At 44.6% G+C, this 21870-nt stretch overlaps 1 protein-coding gene across 32 annotated transcripts in view; it reads left to right on the forward strand.

Annotated features, from left to right (window-relative positions):
- Window positions 1-8736, forward strand: part of LOC121568964 (myosin-binding protein C, fast-type) — a 52441-nt gene extending 43705 nt beyond the window's left edge. For all 32 annotated transcript variants that reach the window (XM_041879472.1, XM_041879478.1, XM_041879481.1 and 29 more), the window contains 3 exons: window positions 2094-2230; window positions 7218-7404; window positions 8582-8736. In XM_041879472.1, the coding sequence (XP_041735406.1) occupies window positions 2094-2230; window positions 7218-7404; window positions 8582-8619 (362 nt within the window). In that variant the 3' untranslated portion in view covers window positions 8620-8736. The remainder of the gene's footprint in view (window positions 1-2093; window positions 2231-7217; window positions 7405-8581) is intronic.
- The last annotated feature ends 13134 nt before the right edge of the window (window positions 8737-21870 follow it).

Raw genomic sequence — 21870 nt, forward strand, 5'->3', positions numbered from 1 at the left:
GTGAGAAAGAAATATTCCAAACTTAGTCTGGGACAGTTGTGGGATGCCATAGATCCCAAATTAATACAACCACTAGCATCAGAAAACTTTTTAAAAGCAATGAGGCTGATGCAACAGATCAGAACGTTTAGTTTAAAATGTTGATAAACTATTAGGCGATTTCTTCACATTATAAGCGCAGCAATGTGCACATGACAGTAGGCTATAAGCGCGAATGTTCCAAAATGCAATCAATTAGCGGGAAAACACCATTCTCAAAAGTAACCGCAAATGAGATTATGCATGTAATGCTTTATTATAAAGGTGCATTTTTATGGTGAAAATTATCTTCTCCAAACTTGAAACTCACGCGCCCCCTATGTATGCCAGTTAGACTCTACACTGGTTGTAAAGCGGATTAATGTGCTTAATTTTAAGAAGTTATTTGGCCACTTTAGTGTGATACAAACCTTATCAAAACATATAAACCTATGGGCTAGGCTACATGAGGTGTGCGACTATGATTTTAAAATGTTGCATGCGTTTCTAGCCTTACTGCACACAACCTGGGCATCATTCACAAGTGATAATATATAATTCACAAGTGATAGGGTAATATTGTCACCCATCAGACTATTCTTGATTTAATCTTGTCTTTACATATACTAAATAATATATGTGTGAAATTTGTTTCGATTTAGAATGGACCATTATCATGCACCTCTCGAAACAGGGGTAGGGGGAAAAAATACATGTCATCTATGCTCTTAAATAGCGAATGGAGGACGCTTCACCCGTGGTTCATTTTCATGCCAGCCAGGTAGGTTATACTGTAGAAGAAATGTGCTTAATATTAGGAAAGTAGAAAACTGATGGGTTCCTCCTCTATTTAATAGAGGCCGTCAAAATGCTGTTTCCTCACGCAGTTGCTTAGCCAATAGAAATGTTGCACAACATGAGCTCATGGGCTCTCATGAAGTGCTTTGATTTTATTTTTGATCACATTTGCATTGATGTCAGCGTGGTTAGATGGACAATAGAGTGCTGAGTACCAGGCAGTTAGCAAGTTTGGTAGGCTACGAATGACCATCAGCAGCAGAGCTTGGAGAAGCCTAGTTACCATGACTAAACGGTCTTGTGGAATTTGACTGCGGTCATGACACGTGACCGCCAGTGTGGCCGTAATACGGTCACCGAAACAGCCCTAACCATGGTCTGTCTGTAGTCTTTTTCTTCCTCAAGAATATCGTAATAAATTCACCAGAATATGTTACATCTTCATCGCATAAGTATTGAAGGCAGTGCAATGTTACAGCTATCTTTAGAAATATACCCAGTACTAGCCATCCAAACTAGGCCTCTAAAGTATGAAAATTATCAATTAAATCGCCAGGTAGCCTATTGTTCTGGCAAATATGTGTTCGTAGCAGATTGCTAAACTTTATTTTATGTGGATGATTTAAACTTGTAAAATTTTAACAAGTGCTTTCTGGTCACTAATCTGGATATAAACCCACCTTTGTGTGTCAATGCTGATGACTGGTCATTGGTCAACAGGAAAGACGCGCAACTTTTTGGTTCTGAAGCATAGATAAGATGTTTTTGAGACAACAATTTGGTGCAATACTGTAGGCCTATGTTAGTAACCATTTTGAAATATAAAATTACAAATGGTATGTAGCCGATTTAAAATATGTGTGAAAAAAATATTTTTCACATTCAGTTTCAAACTCGTGACCCCCCAAAACCTTCTCGCGACCCCCCGGGGTTTTGAGACCCCCAGTTTGAGAACCACTGTACTACACCACACTACACTACACCATACTATACCAAATGTAGTATGTAGTTATAATAGATAACATGATATACCATGTGGTCCTCTGTAGCTCAGTTGGTAAAGCTAAAGCATGTCGCTTGTAATGCCAGGATAGTGAGTTCGATTCCTGGGACCCCCCAAACTTAAAATGTATGCATGGATGACTGTAAGTCCCTTTGGATAAAAGCACCTGCTAAATGGCATTTATTATTATTATTATTATTATTATTATTATTATTATATGGCCTGCTAAACACAGCCATCACAGTCCCCATCCATATCCACCCCCCTCCCTCAGATCTGGAGTACAACAAACCAGCCTTCAAAGAGAAGGACATGAGAGGCTCCCCCAAGTTTACAGCTCCTCTAGTGGACAGGTGTGTCGTTGCAGGCTACAGTACTGCCATCAGCTGTGCTGTCCGGGCCTACCCTAAGGTGAGGATGTGTGTGTGTGTGTATGTGCGTGCGGGGGGGATTTTTTTGACAATTTGAAAGTTTGCATAGAAAATAGATGCGACAATTACCTGCTAGGGTGCGTTTCCATTTAACTATCTTGTGTCGATAAAATTTTTGGTGTGACGTAATGATGTCACACCTAAAATACAAATGTAGCGGTTGAAGTGTTTCCATTACCCATTTAGGCAAATTTCACATTAATAAATTGGCAACAGCCTGTATGCCCTCCCACCTATCTGTTTCATGCTTCAGGTAGCCCGCATGAATATAATGCAATAATTGACTAATACAGTGAATTCGGAACATATTCAGACCCCTTCACTTTTTCCACTTTTTCCACATTTTGTTACATTACAGCCTTATTCTAAAATTGTTTCTTCCCCTCATCAATCTACACACAATACCCCATAATAACAAAGCAAAAACAGGTTTTTAGACATTTTTGCACATTTATTTTAAAAAAATAACGGAAATATCACATTTACAGAAGTATTCAGACCCTTTACTCAGTACTTTGTTAAAGCACCTTTGGCAGCGATTACAGCATCAAGTCTTCTTGGGTATGACGCTACAAGCTTGGCACACCTGTATTTGGGGAGTTTCTCCCATTCTTCTCTGCAGATCCTCTCAAGCTCTGTCAGGTTGAATGGGGAGTGTCGCTGCACAGCTATATTCAGATCTCTCCAAAGATGTTCGATCGGGTTCAAGTCCGGGATCTGGCTTGGCCACTCAAGGTCATTGAGACTTGTCCCGAAGCCACTCCTGCGTAGTCTTGGCTGTGTGCTTAGGGTCGTTGTCCTGTTGGAAGGTGAACCTTCGCCCCAGTCTGAGATCCTGAGCGCTCTGGAGCAGGTTTTTATCAAGTCCCTCTCTGTACTTTGCGCCGTTCATCTTTCTCTCGATCCTGACTAGTCTCCCAGTCCCTGCCGCTGAAAAACATCCCCACAGCATGATGCTGCCATCACCATGCTTCACCGTAGGGATGGTGCCAGGTTTTCTCCAGATGTGACACTTGGCATTCAGGCCAAAGAGTTCAATCTTGGTTTCATCAGACCAGAGAATCTTGTTTCTCATGGTCTGAGAGTCCTTTAGGTGCCTTTTGGCAAACCCCAAGCGGGCAGTCATGTGCCTTTTACTGAGGAGTTGCTTCCTTCTGGCCACTCTACCATAAAGGCCTGATTGGTGGAGTGCTGCAGAGCTGTTCTGGCTTGTGGTGGCCCATCGCCCTATTAAGACACTTAATGTTTCCTTTGGTGTTTCCTTTATTTTGGCAGTTACCTGTATATATACACTACCAGTCAAAAGTTTGGACACACCTACTCATTCAAGGGTTTTTATTTATTTTTACTATTTTTTACATTGTAGAATAATAGTGAAGATATCAAAACTATGAAATAACACATATGGAATCATGTAGTAAGCAAAGAAGTGTTAAACAAATCAAAATATATTTTATATTTGAGATGTGCCTTTTACTGAGGAGTTGCTTCCTTCTGGCCACTCTACCATAAAGGCCTGATTGGTGGAGTGCTGCAGAGATGGTTGTCCTTCTGGAAGGTTCTCCCATCTCCACAGAGGAACTCTGGAGCTCTGTCAGAGTGACCATCGGGTTTTTGGTCACCTCCCTGACCATGTCCCTTCTCCCCCGATTGCTCAGTTTGGCTGGGCGGCCAGCTCTAGGAAGAGTCTTGGTGGTTCCAAACTTCTTCCATTTAAGAATGATGGAGGCCACTGTGTTCTTGGGGACCTTCAATGCTGCAGAAATGTTTTGGTACCCTTCCACAGATCTGTGCCTCGACACAATCCTGTCTCGGAGCTCTATGGACAATTTCATCGACCTCATGGCTTGTTTTTTGCTCTGACATGCACTGTCAACTGTGGGACCTTATATAGACAGGTGTGTGCCTTTACAAAATATGTCCAATCAATTGAATTTACCACAGGTGGACTCCAATCAAGTTGTAGTGTGGTGGGTGATTTGAAGGAGTCAGGCGCAGGAGGGTAAATCACAGAATACAAAGTTTATTCCGGAATACAGAGTTACGCAGGATAGCGTCAAACAGTCCAGTGCGCAAAACAGGCGCACTGGAACAAAACAGGCACACAGGGAAAATATACCCCGGCAATACAAAACACACGGAGCTCAACCGAGCTACTCTCTCCTCACATTAAACAATCACCCACAAGGACAAGGGGGCAGAGGGAACACTTATACACATACTAATGAGGGGATATGAACCAGGTGTGTGTAATAAACAAGACAAAACAAATGGAATGATGAGATGAGGAGCGGCAGTGGCTAGAAGGCCGGTGACAACGAACGCCGAAGCCTGCCCGAACAAGGAGAGGAGGCAGCTTCGGAGGAAGTCGTGACATGTGGAAACATCTCAAGGATGACCAATGGAAACAGGATGCACCTGAGCTCATTTTCGAGTCTCATAGCAAAGTCTGAATACTTATGTAAATAAGGTATTTCTGTTTGTTCTAAAAACCTGTTTTCGCTTTGTCATTATGGGGTATTGTGTGTAGATTGATGAGGATTATTATTATTTTCAATCCATTTTAGAATAAGACTGTAACGTAACAAAATGTGGGAAAAGTAAAGGGGTCTGAATACTTTCCGAATGCACTGTATTTGCCATATTCTAATAATTCTCATGTGCCAACGTATTGCCATGGTCCGTGCCATGGTGAAACTTGCACTCCTGTAGATCTGAAATAATTGGATGGTGAAACTTGCCAGCCAACCAGAAAAGCAAGGCTAAGCAATTCAGGCATTCCTGAAAGTCAGGACAATCCATGTGTTGCAAATAAACATTATTTTTGTACACTGAACAAAAATATAAACACAACTGAGTTGCAGTTCATATAAGGAAATCAGTCAATTGAAATTAATTCATTATGCCTGTCAGGGCGACGTGTATGCAGTGAGCGAAGTCAAGCGCAGGACACTGAGCTACTAGCAGACAAACTTTACTTTCACAGTAATCAAAATACAAACAAAACCTCCAATCAGAGAGGAACAAAATACGCATACACCCGGACACTGCCGACCTCACGGAAAACAATCACACACAATAACTAATGAGAGACAGGGCGTTATAAAGGGAATACAATGTAACATAATGGGAAACAGGTGAAAACAATCAGGACAAACTAGACAAACACCGAAACATAGATCGGTGGCAGCTAGTACTCCCGAGCAAGGAGGAGGGGCAGCCTCGGCTGATTCTGTGACAATGCCCTAATCTATGGATTTCACATGACTGGGAATACAGATATGCATCTGCTGGTCACAGATACCTTTAAAAAGAAAGTAGGGGCGTGGTTCAGAAAACCAGTCAGTATCTGGTGTGACCACCATTTACCTCATGCAGTGCGACACATCTCATACACATAGAGTTGATCAGGCTGTTGATTTTGGCCTGTGGAATGTTGTCCCACTCCTCTTCAATGGCTGTGTGAAGTTGCTGGTTTTTGGCGGGAAGTGGAACACGCTGTCGTACACGTCGATCCAGAGCATCCCAAACATGCTCAATGGGTGACATGTCTGGGGAGTATGCAGGCCATGGAAGAACTGAGACATTTTCACACTTCCAGGAATTGTGTACAGATCCTTGCGACATGGGGCCGTGCATTATCATGCTGAAACTTGAGGTGATGGCGGTGGATAAATTGGCACGACAATGGGCCTCAGGATCTCATCCCGGTATCTCTTTGCATTCAAATTGCCATCAATAAAATGCAGTTGTGTAGCTTATGCCTGGCCATATCATAACCCCACTGCCACCATGGGGCATTCTGTTTACAACATTGACGTCAGCAAACCACTCGCCCACACGACACCATACACGCTGTCTGCAATCTGCCCGGTACAGTTGAAACCGGGATTCATCCGTGAATAGCACTCGAAGGTGAGCATTTGCCCACTGAACTCGGTTACGACGCCGAACTGCAGGCAGGTCAAGACCCTGGTGAGGACGACGAGCACGCAGATGAGCTTCCCTAAGACAGTTTCTGACAGTTTGTGCAGAAATTATTCGGTTGTACAAACCCACAGTTTCATCAGCTGTTCGGGTGGCTGGTCTCAGGCGATCCCGCAGGGGAAGAAGCCTGATGTGGAGGTCCTGGGCTGGTCTAAAAAAACTTTGGAGGCGGCTTATGGTAGAGAAATTAACATTCCATTTTCTGCCAACAGCTCTGGTGGACATTCCTGCAGTCAGCATGCCACTTGCACACTCCCTCAAAACTTGAGACATCTGTGGCATTGTGTTGTGACAAAACTGCAAATTTTTGATTGGCCTTTTATTGTCCCAAGCACAAGGTCCACCTGTGTAATGATCATGCTGTTTAATCAGCTTCTTGATATGCCACACCTGTCAGGTGGATGGATTATCTTGGCAAATGAGAAATGCTCACTAACAGGGATGTAAACAAATCTGTGCACAAAATATGAGCTAAATAAGTTTTTGTGCATATGGAACATTTCTGGGATCTTTTATTTCAGATCATGAAACATGGGACCAACACTTTACATGTTGCATTTATATTTTTGTTCAGTGTAGTTAAAATGTTTTATATTGTAAGCAGTAGACATATAATTAAATGTGGAGTGGAGTTTTATAGTTACACAGTGACATCACGTGCACCGCGTACCTTGAAAATGATTCGGCAATCATCATTTATTCAAAAAACACAGTATCCATCGTCATTTGTCGCAATAAATAATGTTTAAAAAAATGAAAAATCCACCCGTCGAATGGATAAAACTGTTGTCGATCTTTAGAAAATGTCTCCTATATCTGCCGTTTCCATTACACACATGACATTGCTTTTGTCGAATAAACCGGGGTCAATGGAAAATTGCCTAATGAGTGGGTGATTATATTTCAAGGCCAAATGTTGCCCCAATTTAACTCCCTCCCTCCTCTCTTAATCCCCCCTCTTCCCCCTCTCCTCACCTCAGGCTAAGATTGTGTGGATGAAGAATAAGATGATCATTGGGGAGGATCCTAAATTCTTGATGCAGAACAACCAGGGGGTGTTGACCCTGAACATCAGGAAGCCCGGCCAGTTTGACGGGGGCAAGTACTCCTGTAAGGCCATCAACGACCTGGGGGAGGACGAGGTGGAGTGCAGGCTGGAAGTCCGAGGTACTGGCACACACACACACTGTCACACATGCACAGATAGATGTGCACAAACACACACACACACTACAACTCCTATCATGCTTAGCCTGAGACATACTTTTATTGGCAGTCAATAGTTGTCTAACTAATCATCAGTTATCATCAGTTAAACCCATTATTACAAAGCTGGTCATGGATTCACAATCTATGACTTATGATTATCGCTTGTTGGGAACACTGATAGTATGTAGTTATTCCTAACAAGATTAAACGTAGAGATTGTGCGTGTATATGCAGGCAGTTGTACAGAATACAAATCATCTTATTATACTGAACAAAAATATAAACACAACTATTTACTGAGTTAAACTTCATAGAAGGAAATCAATCAATTGAAATAAATAAATTAGGCCCTAATTGATGGGTTTCACATGACTGGGCAGGAGCGCAGCCATGGGTGGGCCTGAAAGGGCATAGGCCCACCCACTTGGGAGCCAGGTCCACCCACTGGGGAGCCAGGCCCAGCCAATCAGAATGAGTTTTTCCCTACAAAGGGCCTTTTTACAGACAGAAATACTCCTCAGCCCCCCCTCCCCCTCAGACGATTCCGCAGGTGAAGAAGCCGGTTGTGGAGGTCCTGGGCTGGCGTGGTTACATGTGGTCTGTGGTTGTGAGGCCGGTTGGATGTACTGCCGAATTCTCTAAAACAACGTTGGAGGCAGCTTATGGTAGAGAAATGAACATTCAATTCTCTGGCAACAGCTCTGGTGGACATTCCTGCAGTCAGCATGCCAATTGAACACTCCCTCAAAACATCTGTGGCATTGTGTTGTAACTAAACTGCACATTTTTGAGTGGCCTCTTATTGTCTCCAGCACAAGGTGCACCTGTGTAATGATCATGCTGTTTAATCAGCTTCTTGATATGCCACACCTGTCCAGGTGGATGGATTATCTTGACAAAGGAGAAATGCTTACTAACAGGGATGTAAACAAATTTGTGCAGAAAAGATGAGAGAAATAAGCTTTTTGTGCATATGGAACATTTCTGGAATGTTTTATTTCAGCTCATGAAAAATGGGACCAACACGTTTATATTGAGAGAGAGAGAGAGAGAGAGATTAAAGGAGTGTAGTAAAGTAGGATAATCCCCCTCTAGCCTCTCTTTCATGGTGAGTTTCTCTCTCTGCCCTCCCCAGTTTTACAGGAGAAGAAAGGAGACGAGGAGAAGAAATGAGCGACAGAGTGACAGAGGAAACACCAGAGGATACAGTTCTACAGGAATCATAATGGATTATGTATAACAGGATAGACGTGAATAAATATGATTACAATAAAAAAAACTGGTGAGGTTTTCTAAATATGCTCTCTCTCTTTCTTCCTCTCTCTATCCCTCTCTTTCTCACATCCTCACCAGTGGCATGTCAAATACCATATCGGTAATAACTGAATGAATTATGATGATAACAGACCACTACATCGAGACAAGCTAATTGAGAGTAGTAATAGAGTACCTTAATAATAGCTGAATATGACAGCGCAGGGATGGATTCTTCTTATCTGTGACATGAACCTGTCAGTGCAACACACATAAAACAGTAATTTACCAAAGCATTGTCAGTGTTGTGTGTGAGGTTCCGGGTGGGTTTATCACTGCTGGTGGGATTTATGATTGTAATGCTGCTAGTGAAAGCATTGCAGTGTGACTGGCTGACTGTTTGTGTTTGTGTGTTTGTGTGTGTGTACACCTACAGTGAGGGAAAAAAGTATTTGATCCCCTGATGATTTTGTACGTTTGCCCACTGACAAAGAAATGATCAGTCTATAATTTTAATGGTATGTTTATTTGAACAGTGAGAGACAGAATAACAACAACAAAATCCAGAAAAATGCATGTCAAAAATGTTATAAATTGATTTGCATTTTAATGAGGGAAATAAGTATTTGACCCCTTCTCAATCAGAAAGCTTTCTGGCTCCCAGGTGTCTTTTATACAGGTAACGAGCTGAGATTAGGAGCACACTCTTAAAGGGAGTGCTCCTAATCTCAGCTTGTTACCTGTACAAAAGACACCTGTCCACAGAAGCAATCAATCAATCAGATTCCAAACTCTCCACCATGGCCTAGACCAAAGAGCTCTCCAAAGATGTCAGGGACAAGATTGTAGACCTACACAAGGCTGGAATGGGCTACAAGACCATCGCCAAGCAGCTTGGTGAGAAGGTGACAACAGTTGGTGCGATTATTTGCAAATGGAAGAAACACAAAAGAACTGTCAATCTCCCTCGGCCTGGGGCTCCATGCAAGATCTCACCTCGTGGAGTTGCAATGATCATGAGAACGGTGAGGAATCAGCCCAGAACTACACAGGAGGATCTTGTCAATGATCTCAAGGCAGCTGGGACCATAGTCACCAAGAAAACAATTGTTAACACACTACGCCGTGAAGGACTGAAATCCTGCAGCGCCCGCAAGGTCCCCCTGCTCAAGAAAGCACATATACAGGCCCGTCTGAAGTCTGCCAATGAACATCTGAATGATTAGAGGAGAACTGGGTGAAAGTGTTGTGGTCAGATGAGACCAAAATCGAGCTCTTTGGCATCAACTCAACTCGCCGTGTTTGGAGGAATGCTGCCTATGACCCCAAGAACACCATCCCCACCGTCAAACATGGAGGTGGAAACATTATGCTTTGGGGGTGTTTTTCTGCTAAGGGGACAACTTCACCGCATCAAAGGGACAATGGACGGGGCCATGTACCGTCAAATCTTGGGTGAGAACCTCCTTCCCTCAGCCAGGGCATTGAAAATGGGTCGTGGATGGGTATTCCAGCATGACAATGACCCAAAACACACGGCCAAGGCAACAAAGGAGTGGCTCAAGAAGAAGCACATTAAGGTCCTTGAGTTGCCTAGCCAGTGTCCTTACCTTAATCCCATAGAAAATCTGTGGAGGGAGCTGAAGGTTCGAGTTGCCAAACGTCAGCCTCGAACCCTTAATGACTTGGAGAAGATCTGCAAAGAGGAGTGGAACAAAATCCCTCCTGAGATGTGTGCAAACCTGGTGACCAACTACAAGAAACGTCTGACCTCTGTGATTGCCAACAAGGGTTTTGCCACCAAGTACTAAGTCAAGTTTTGCAGAGGGGTCAAATATGTATTTCCCTCGTTAAAAATTAGGTATGGGGAGTGGAGGGTGGGTATGGGGAGTGGAGGGTGGGTATGGGGGAGTGGAGGGTGGGTATTAGGTATGGGGAGTGGAGGGTGGGTATGGGGAGTGGAGGGTGGGTATGGGGAGTGGAGGGTAGGTATGGGGAGTGGAGGGTGGGTATTAGGTATGGGGAGTGGAGGGTAGGTGTGGGGAGTGGAGGGTGGGTATGGGGAGTGGAGGGTAGGTATGGGGGAGTGGAGGGTAGGTATGGGGAGTGGAGGGTGGGTATTAGGTATGGGGAGCGGAGGGTGGGTATGGGGAGTGGAGGGTGGGTATGGGGAGTGGAGGGTAGGTATGGGGAGTGGAGGGTGGGTATTAGGTATGGGGAGTGGAGGGTAGGTGTGGGGAGTGGAGGGTGGGTATGGGGAGTGGAGGGTAGGTATGGGGAGTGGAGGGTGGGTATGGGGAGTGGAGGGTGGGTGGTGGTTATGGGGAGTGGTGGGTGGGTATTAGGTATGGGGAGTGGAGGGTGGGTATGGGGAGTGGAGGGTAGGTATGGGGAGTGGAGGGTGGGTATTAGGTATGGGGAGTGGAGGGTAGTATGGGGAGTGGAGGGTGGGTATGGGGAGTGGAGGGTAGATATGGGGAGTGGAGGGTGGGTATGGGGGAGTGGAGGGTAGGTATGGGGAGTGGAGGGTATTAGGTATGGGGAGTGGAGGGTATTAGGTATGGGGAGTGGAGGGTATTAGGTATGGGGAGTGGAGGGTATTAGGTATGGGGAGTGGAGGGTAGGTATGGGGAGTAGAGGGTAGGTATGGGGAGTGGAGGGTGGGTATGGGGAGTGGAGGGTGAATATGGGGAGTGGAGGGTGAATATGGGGGAGTGGAGGGTGGGTATTAGGTATGGGGAGTGGAGGGTAGGTATGGGGAGTGGAGGGTGGGTATGGGGGAGTGGAGGGTGGGTATTAGGTATGGGGAGTGGAGGGTGGGTGGGGGGTGGGGAGTGGAGGGTGGTGGGTGGGTATTAGGTATGGGGAGTGGAGGGTGGAGGGTGGGTATTAGGTATGGGGAGTGGAGGGTGGAAATGGGGAGTGGAGGGTAGGTATGGGGAGTGGAGGGTATTAGGTATGGGGAGTGGAGGGTAGGTATGGGGAGTGGAGGGTATTAGGTATGGGGAGTGGAGGGTAGGTATGGGGAGTGGAGGGTAGGTATGGGGAGTGGAGGGTAGGTGTGGGGAGTGGAGGGTGGATATTAGGTATGGGGAGTGGAGGGTAGGTATGGGGAGTGGAGGGTAGGTATGGGGAGTGGAGGGTAGGTATGGGGAGTGAAGGGTAGGTTTGGGGAGTGGAGGGTGGGTATGGAGAGTGGAGGGTGGGTGGGTGGGTATGGGGAGTGGAGGGTGGGTGGGTGGGTGGGTATGGGGAGTGGAGGGTGGTGGGTGGATATTAGGTATGGGGAGTGGAGGGTGGGTGGGTGGGTATGGGGAGTGGAGGGTGGTGGGTGGATATTAGGTATGGGGAGTGGAGGGTGGTGGGTGGATATTAGGTATGGGGAGTGGAGGGTAGGTATGGGGGAGTGGAGGGTAGGTATGGGGAGTGGAGGGTAGGTATGGGGAGTGAAGGGTAGGTTTGGGGAGTGGAGGGTGGGTATGGGGGAGTGGAGGGTGGGTGGGTGGGTATGGGGAGTGGAGGGTGGGTGGGTGGGTGGGTATGGGGGAGTGGAGGGTGGTGGGTGGATATTAGGTATGGGGGAGTGGAGGGTGGGTGGGTGGGTATGGGGAGTGGAGGGTGGTGGGTGGATATTAGGTATGGGGAGTGGAGGGTGGGTGGGTGGGTGGGTGGGTGGGTATGGGGAGTGGAGGGTGGTGGGTGGATATTAGGTATGGGGAGTGGAGGGTGGGTGGGTGGGTGGGTGGGTATGGGGAGTGGAGGGTGGTGGGTGGGTATTAGGTATGGGGAGTGGAGGGTGGGTGGGTGGGTGGGTGGGTATGGGGAGTGGAGGGTGGTGGGTGGGTATTAGGTATGGGGAGTGGGAGTGGAGGGTGGGTATTAGGTATGGGGAGTGGAGGGTGGGTATTAGGTATGGGGAGTGGAGGGTGGATATTAGGTATGGGGAGTGGAGGGTGGATATTAGGTATGGGGAGTGGAGGGTGGATATTAGGTATGGGGAGTGGAGGGTGGATATTAGGTATGGGGAGTGGAGGGTGGGTATTAGGTATGGGGAGTGGAGGGTGGGTATTAGGTATGGGGAGTGGAGGGTGGGTATTGGGTATGGGGAGTGGAGGGAAGAGTCTCTCAGACCAAAGCCTCTCAGCACTGAGCTGGATACACAGGCTGGGTGGAGGGGATCACTGCTCAGCCATGTGTGTCCAGCATCATATATTTTAAGAATTACTACTTACTTACAACCAAACTCACACTCAAACACATACACACACTCACACGCGAATTAGGGTCTCATTAGCATAACACACTGGAGACTAATTAACGCACCCATCAACACTGCCCTAATTAGCTCTCCCACATCATTACTGAGCAAACGAATTACCGCTAATTAACACACCCGCAAAACAAACAGCACCGTCTCCGTTGGGAAAGACCGCCGCGCGCGCCTTGCACACTAAATTAGATCCTTGTACGCACCACAACCAACCAGGCCCATGGCGGAGCCTGCTATTCATCGGTCTGACAACCACAAGATTTACAAAAGATAAAAGTGGAGAGAACGCTGAGAGAATTTGATCAAGTGGGCTGAATTGTGAGGACTAGGACTATCCAGAGTCATGGCTCTGGGCCTATCTATGTTTAACATGCTTTCGCTGCAATATTCTGGGAGGGATTTAAATATGTATTTGACTAGTCCAGAATAAAGCCTGGGTTGGGGACAACTTCAGGGCTGAGTTGGCCATTGGACTGACTGACTGCGGCCTGTAGGCCTATGTGTTACCTCTAGAGGGAGTGAGAGTATAGTGACTCAACCACTGAGGGACCCTAACACTGACCAGCCCGTACAGGATCCTTTGATTGACAGGTCATTAACTACTTGATTAACCGTAGCATCAGGCCAAGCTTTCATAGACTCCTTATAGCAAGGTTTTTTTTCTGAAAAAGATACAGTACATTAGTCACGGCCTACACTTTATATAGACCGCTGTACTTAGGTATGGCCTACATAAGGGTCCACATTTATTGAAAGTGAAAGAACTAAAATGTTTTGCCATTGGTTTCATGTAGGAGGTCAGAAGTGAAAATAATGAAGTTTGCACACTTCATTAGTTGACATTTTAAAGGCAGAGGGAAACCCTGTAGGACATGGTTGTTTTGTAGTAGCTTGGCTTACAGTAGAACATTTAACTTTCAAACTAGCTCCACTGTATGCTCCGTCAAAGTTAATGTGTGATTCTAAATAGCTGTCCTTTGTTTTTTAAATGTTTCTATTTATGAAATAAGTGTTTTAAGCATTCCTGATTTAAAGCACAGAGCTGCTATGAAAATGTGATCTGAAAAGTTTAGGGAAACAACTCCTCGTGAACACAAACAAAGGAGACGTAACATGGAACCAATGCTCCATCTGAGCTTTCTAACCATTTCATGCTCTCAGAAGTCACTTTCTGTTGCTAAGCAATCAAACTAATTGTACCTGCTGGGACGACATTTACACGCTTTCACATATTTTAATAGTTTTTAAATAAAACATCTAGGTCTCTCGCTCTCTCGCTCTGTCTAACACACACAGACACATTGTGGTTTTTTGGGAGCTTTAAAAAAAGTGTCTCTGAGGAGAAATAATGCATTTTGTTTTGCTTCTCCCGGTGACACACCTCAAGGCTTTTAAAGTTTTCAATTCCTGAATGAATAATGAATAATGAATGATGAAACCGGGCCACCGCAGCCCAGGAGTAGACCAGAATCTCTATCGCCATCCCAATATTAGCACACAGCTCCTTCTCACACAGCTAGAGACAGAGAGACATCTACAGAGAGTGACAGACAGACTAACCCGGCGAGAGAGAGAGCGAGATGGGAGGGGGGTGAAACAGAGAGGTGTTCAGAAGAGACAGAGACAGAGCTCCTGAAACAGTGAGATGGAGAGAACTATAATTATGCCACTAATTATACATGCAATCACAGAGTTGGAGGGAGAGGGAGGGAGAGAGAGGGGAGAGAGGGAGAGAGAGAGAGGGGAGGGGGAGAAGGAGCAGGAGAGGGAGCGAGTCTCCACCGTGTAATTACAGTATAAGAACCAAATGAGACACAGAGGAAACACAGGAACATCATACAGTACAGCTCATCCACCTATACATAGTCCACTCTCTCCTACCAACTCACTGCATAGATGTCTCATTACAGCATAGATACTCTAACACAAGCCATGTTCGGTAGCTAAAACACACACACACACGTGCACATACATATGCATTCACACGAGCACACAAGCATACATTCATAACCAATCGCTCTAAACAAGATACAAGACTAAAACAGACAGGTCGTTCAAAATTGACTTTGAAATTGGACGTCTATCCATGTCCTGAGGACATTGGGAAATGCCTTCAAAGCCGGCCACTAGGGGTAACAGTGAGCGCTATAACCATCAAGTAGGCTTGGGTCAGAAGGTTGCGTGTTCGATCCCAGTCGTGGACACTGGTTTTTTATTTTGGGTTTTAACCCATCCCAAACCTTAACCCTTACCTTAACCATTCGGAATGACTGCCTAAACTTAACCTTTAACTTCAAAATTTGATGTTTGGGGAAATGGAAAATACAGAGAAGCAGGAGCAACATAAACACTTAGGAATTTAACATTTGGTGCAACTTAGAAATGTGATGTTTGGAGAATGTGGATGACCGTCTAATTCTGCAGTGAGACTATGAGAGCTTGTTGAAATAAAATTTAAAACACACTCATCCATCAACACAGTCTCATTTTTATTTTTATTTTTTGTTGTTACAGTATGCTCTATTCCATATCAGCATTCCCTGTGTCATCGTGTTCATTGATTAACCTCTTAAGGATCGGACCCTTATTTTCGCCTAAAATGACATACTCAAATCTAACTGCCTTTACAGTGGCTTGCGAAAGTATTCACCCCCCTTGGCATTTTTCCTATTTTGTTACCTTACAACCTGGAATTGAAATTGATTTTTGGGGGGTTTGTATCATTTGATTTACACAACATGCCTACCACTTTGAAGATGCAAAATATTTTTTTGTTGTGAAACAAACAAAAAATAAGACAAAAAAATAGAAAACTTGTAGAGCCACCTTTTGCAGCAATTAAAGCTGCAAGTATCTTGGGGTATGTCTCCATAAGCTCCATAAGTCTCCTCTAGCCACTAGGATTTTTGCCCATTCTTCGAGGCAAAACTGCTCCAGCTCCTTCAAGTTGGATGGGTTCCGCTGGTGTACAGCAATCTTTAAGTCATACCACAGATTCTCAATTGGATTGAGGTCTGGGCTTTGACTAGGCCATTCCAAGACATTTAAATGTTTCCCCTTAAACCACTCGAGTGTTGCTTTAGCAGTATGCTTAGGGTCATTGTCCTGCTGGAAGGTGAACCTCCGTCCCAGTCTCAAATCTCTGGAAGACTGAAACAGGTTTCCCTCAAGATTTTCCCTGTATTTAGCGCCATCCATCATTCCTTCAATTCTGACCAGTTTCCCAGTCCCTGAAGATGAAAAACATCCCCACAGCATGATGCTGCCACCACCATGCTTCACTGTGGGGATGGTGTTCTCAGGGTGATGAGAGGTGTTGGGTTTGCGCCAGACATAGCATTTTCCTTGATGGCCAAAAAGCTCAATTTTAGTCTCATCTGATCAGAGTACCTTCTTCCATATGTTTGGGGAGTCTCCCACATGCCTTTTGGCGAACACCAAACGTGTTTGCTTATTTTTTTCTTTAAGCAATGGCTTTTTTTCTGGCCACTCTTCCGTAAAGCCCAGCTCTGTATAGTGTATGGCTTAAAGTGGTCCTATGGACAGATACTCCAATCTCCGCTGTGGAGCTTTGCAGCTCCTTCAGGGTTATCTTTGGTCTCTTTGTTGCCTCTCTGATTAATCAATCAATCAATTTTATTTTATATAGCCCTTCGTACATCAGCTAATATCTCGAAGTGCTGTACAGAAACCCAGCCTAAAACCCCAAACAGCTAGTAATGCAGGTGTAGAAGCACGGTGGCTAGGAAAAACTCCCTAGAAAGGCCAAAACCTAGGAAGAAACCTAGAGAGGAACCAGGCTATGAGGGGTGGCCAGTCCTCTTCTGGCTGTGCCGGGTGGAGATTATAACAGAACCATGCCAAGATGTTCAAAAATGTTCATAAGTGACAAGCATGGTCAAATAATAATCAGGAATAAATCTCAGTTGGCTTTTCATAGCCGATCATTAAGAGTTGAAAACAGCAGGTCTGGGACAGGTAGGGGTTCCATAACCGCAGGCAGAACAGTTGAAACTGGAATAGCAGCAAGGCCAGGCGGACTGGGGACAGCAAGGAGTCACCACGGCCGGTAGTCCCGACGTATGGTCCTAGGGCTCAGGTCTCTCAGTTGGCTTTTCATAGCCGATCATTAAGAGTTGAAAACAGCAGGTCTGGGACAGGTAGGGGTTTCGTGAATCGCAGGCAGAACAGTTGAAACTGGAATAGCAGCAAGGCCAGGCGGACTGGGGACAGCAAGGTGTCAGCATGCCCGGTAGTCCTGACGTATGGTCCTAGGGCTCAGGTTCTCAGAGAGAAAGAGAGAACGAGAGAATTAGAGAGAGCATACTTAAATTCACACAGGACACTGGATAAGACAGGAGAAGTACTCCAGGTATAACCAACTAACCCCAGCCCCCCGACACATAAACTACTGCAGCATAAATACTGGAGGCTGAGACAGGAGCGGTCCGGAGACACTGTGGCCCCATCCGAAGAAACCCCGGACAGGGCCAAACAGGAAGGATATAACCCCACCCACTCTGCCAAAGCACAGCCCCCGCACCACTAGAGGGATATCCTCAACCACCAACTTACAATCCTGAGACAAGGCCGAGTATAGCCCACAGAGGTCTCCACCACAGCACAAACCAAGGGGGGGCGCCAACCCAGACAGGAAGATCACGTCAGTAACTCAACCCACTCAAGTGACGCACCCCCTCCTAGGGACGGCATGAAAGAGCACCAGCAAGCCAGTGACTCAGCCCCTGTAACAGGGTTAGAGGCAGAGAACCCCAGTGGAGAGAGGGGAACCGGCCTGGCAGAGACAGCAAGGGCTGTTCGTTGCTCCAGAGCCTTTCCGTTCACCTTCACACTCCTGGGCCAGACTACACTCAATCATATGACCTACTGAAGAGATAAGTCTTCAGTAAAGACTTAAAGGTTGAGACCGAGTCTGCGTCTCTCACATGGGTAGGCAGACTGTTCCATAAAAATGGAGATCTATAGGAGAAAGCCCTGCCTCCCGCTGTTTGCTTAGAAATTCTAGGGACAATTAGGAGGCCTGCGTCTTGTGACCGTAGCGTACGTATTGGTATGTACGGCAGGACCAACTCGGAAAGATAGGTAGGAGCAAGCCCATGTAACGCTTTATAGGTTAACAGTAAAACCTTGAAATCAGCCCTTGCCTTAACAGGAAGCCAGTGTAGGGAAGCTAGCACTGGAGTAATATGATCAAATTTCTTGGTTCTAGTCAGGATTCTAGCAGCCGTATTTAGCACTAACTGAAGTTTATTTAGTGCTTTATCCGGGTAGCCGGAAAGTAGAGCATTGCAGTAGTCTAACCTAGAAGTAACAAATGCATGGATTAATTTTTCTGCATCATTTTTGGACAGAAAATTTCTGATTTTTGCAATGTTACGTAGATGGAAAAAAGCTGTCCTTGAAACAGTCTTGATATGTTCGTCAAAAGAGAGATCAGGGTCAAGAGTAACACCGAGGTCCTTCACAGTTTTATTTGAGACGACTTTACAACCATCAAGATGAATTGTCAGATTTAACAGAATTAATGCCCTCCTTGTCTGGTCCGTGAGTTTTGGTGGGCAGCCCTCTCTTGGCAGGTTTGTTGGTGCCATATTCTTTTCATTTTTTAATAATGAATTTAATGGTGCTCCGTGGGATGTTCAAAGTTTCTGATATTTTTTTAGAACCCAACCCTGATCTATACTTCTCCACAACTTTGTCCCTGACCTGTTTGGAGAGCTCCTTGGTCTTCATGGTGCCGCTTGCTTGGTGGTGCCCCTTGCTTAGTGGTGTTGCAGACTCTGGGGCCTTTCAGAACAGGTGTTTATATACTGAGATCATGTGACATATCATGTGACACTTAGATTGCACACAGGTGGACTTTATTTAACTAATTATGTGACTTCTGAAGGTAATTGGTTGCACCAGATCTTATTTAGGGGCTTCATAGCAAAGGGGGTGAATACATATGCACGCACCGCTTTTCCGTTATTAATGTTTTAGAGTTATTTTTCCCATTTCACTTCACCAATTTGGACTATTTTGTGTATGTCCATTACATGAAATCCAAATAAAAATCCATTTAAATAACAGGTTGTAATGCAACAGAATGGAAAAAAACACCAAGGGGGATGAATACTTTTGCAAGGCACTGTAGCGTAGCTCAGGACCTGAAGCAAGGATTTGCATATTCTTGATACCATTTAAAAGGAAACACTGAGGTTTGTGGAAATGTGAAATTAATGTAGGAGAATATAACACATTAGATCTATTAAAAGATAATACAAACCAAAAAACATGTTTATTTTTGTAAAATGTTTTCATCATCTTTGAAATGAAAAGAAAGGCCACAAAATAATATTGCAGTTTAGGCGCAATTTAGATTTTGGCCAATAGATGGGATCAGTGTGTGTCCAAAGTTTCAGATTGATCCAGTGCAGCATTGCAATACTGGACTATTTTGTATCAAGTCTGCCCAAATGTGCCGAATTGGTCAATTGATACATTTTCAAGTACATAACTATAGTTATGTACTAAGTACATAACTATAGAGAACACATCTGTGGTCCTTTGTAGCTCAATTGGTAGAGCATGGCGCTTGTAATGCCAGGGTAGTGGGTTCAATCCCCGGGACCACCCGTACGTAAAAATGTATGCACGCCAGGGTAAGTCGCTTTCGATAAAAGCGTCTGCTAAATGGCATATTATTATATTATTATCTAGATGGCCGGGCGGGGTGGGTGTGGAGCCAGAGACAGCAGGGGTTCAAACTGTAGAACCCAGTTCCTACATTTGAATAAAAAAAAAATTTAGGCTAATTGACATAATTTGAGTCAATTGGAGGTGTACCTGTGGATGTATTTCAAGGCCGACCTTCAAACTCAGTGCCTCTGCTTGACATCATGAGAAAATCAAAAGAAATCAGCCAAGACCTCAGAAATAAAATGGTAGACCTCCACAAGTCTGGTTCATCCTTGGGAGCAATTTCCAAATGCCTGAAGGTACCACGTTCATCTGTACAAACAATAGAACGCAAGTATAAACACCATGGGACCATGCAGCCGTCATACCGCTCAGGAAGGAGACACATTCTGTCTCCTAGAGATGAAAGTACTTTGGTGCGAAAAGTGCAAATCAATCCGAGAACAACAGCAAAGGACCTTGTGAAGATGCTGGAGGAAACAGGTACAAAAGTATATATATCCACAGTAAAACGAGTGCTATTTCGTCATAACCTGAAAGGCCGCTCAGCAAGAAAGAAGCCACTGCTCCAAAACTGCCATAAAAAAGCCAGACTACGGTTTGCAACTGCACATGGGGACAAAGATTGTACTTTTTGGAGGGACTGGTGCACTTCACAAAATAGATGGCATCATGAGGAAGGAAAATTATGTGGATATATTGAAGCAACATCTCAAGACATCAGTCAGGAAGTTAAACCTTGGTCGCAAATGGGTCTTCCAAATGGACAATAACCCCAAACATACTTCCAAAGTTGTGGCAAAATGGCTTAAGGACAACAAAGCCCTGACCTCAATCCTGTAGAACAATTGTGGGAAGAACTGAAAAAGCGTGTGCGAGCAAGGAGGCCTTCAAACCTGACTCAGTTACACCAGCTCTGTCAGGAGGAATGGGCCAAAATTCACCCAACTTATTGTGGGAAGCTTGTGGAAGGCTACCCGAAACGTTTGACCCAAGTTAAACAATTTAAAGGCAATGCTACCAAATACTAATTGATTGTATGTAAACTTCTGACCCACTGGGAATGTGATGAAAGAAATAAAAGCTGAAATAAATAATTCTCTCTACTATTATTCTGACATTTCACAATCTTAAAATAAAGTGGTGATCTAAGACAGGGAATTTGTACTAGGATTAAATGTCAGGAAAACTGAGTTTAAATGTATTTGGCTAAGGTGTATGTAAACTTCCGACTTCAACTGTATAACATGATGCAGCCATCACTATGCTTGAAAATATGGAGTGTGGTACTCAGTAATGTGTTGTATTAGATTTGCCCCAAACATAACACTTTGTACTATAGGGGGTATAGCTCAGTGGTAGAGCATTAGACTGCAGATCAAGAGGTCCCAGGTTCAAATCCTGTTGCACAAGCATTTCGCTACACCCGCTATAACATCTGCTAAACACGTGTATGTGACAAATAAACATTTGTTTTGATTTGTATTCATGACAAAAAAGCTTTGCCACATTTATTTCAGTATTACTTTAGTGGCTTGTTGCAAACAGTGTGCATGTTTTGAAATATTTTTATTCTGTACAGGCTTCCTTCTTTTCACACTGTCAATTATGCTAGTATTGTGGAGTAACTACAATGTTGTTGATCCAGCTTCAGTTTTCTCCTATCACAGCTATTAAACTCTGTAACTGTTTTAAATTCACCATTGACTTCATGGTGAAATCCCTGAGGGGTTTCCTTCCTCTCCGGCTACTGAGTTAGGAAGGATGCCTGAATCTTTGTAGTGACTGGGTGTATTGATACACCATCCAAAGTGTAATTAGTAACTTCACCATGCTCAAAGGGATATTCAATGTCTGCTTTTTAAATGTTTACCCATCTACCAATAGGTGCCCTTCTTTGCGAGGCATTGGAAAACCTCTCTGGTCTTTGTGGTTCAATCTCTGTTTGAAATTCACTGCTCGACTGAGGGACCTTACAGATAATTGCATGTGTGGGGTACAGAGATGAGGTAATCATTAAAAAAATAATGTTAATCACTATTGAGTCCATAAAACATATTATGTGACTTGTTAAGCAAATCTTTACTCCTGAACTTATTTAGGCTTGCCATAAAAAAAGGGGTTGAATACTTATTGACTCAAAACATTTCAGCTTTTCATATTTAATTAATTTGTAAAAACTTTCAGGAAACTAAATT

Source organism: Coregonus clupeaformis, chromosome 7 (genome assembly GCF_020615455.1).
Source record: "Coregonus clupeaformis isolate EN_2021a chromosome 7, ASM2061545v1, whole genome shotgun sequence".
Taxonomy (NCBI): domain Eukaryota; kingdom Metazoa; phylum Chordata; class Actinopteri; order Salmoniformes; family Salmonidae; genus Coregonus; species Coregonus clupeaformis.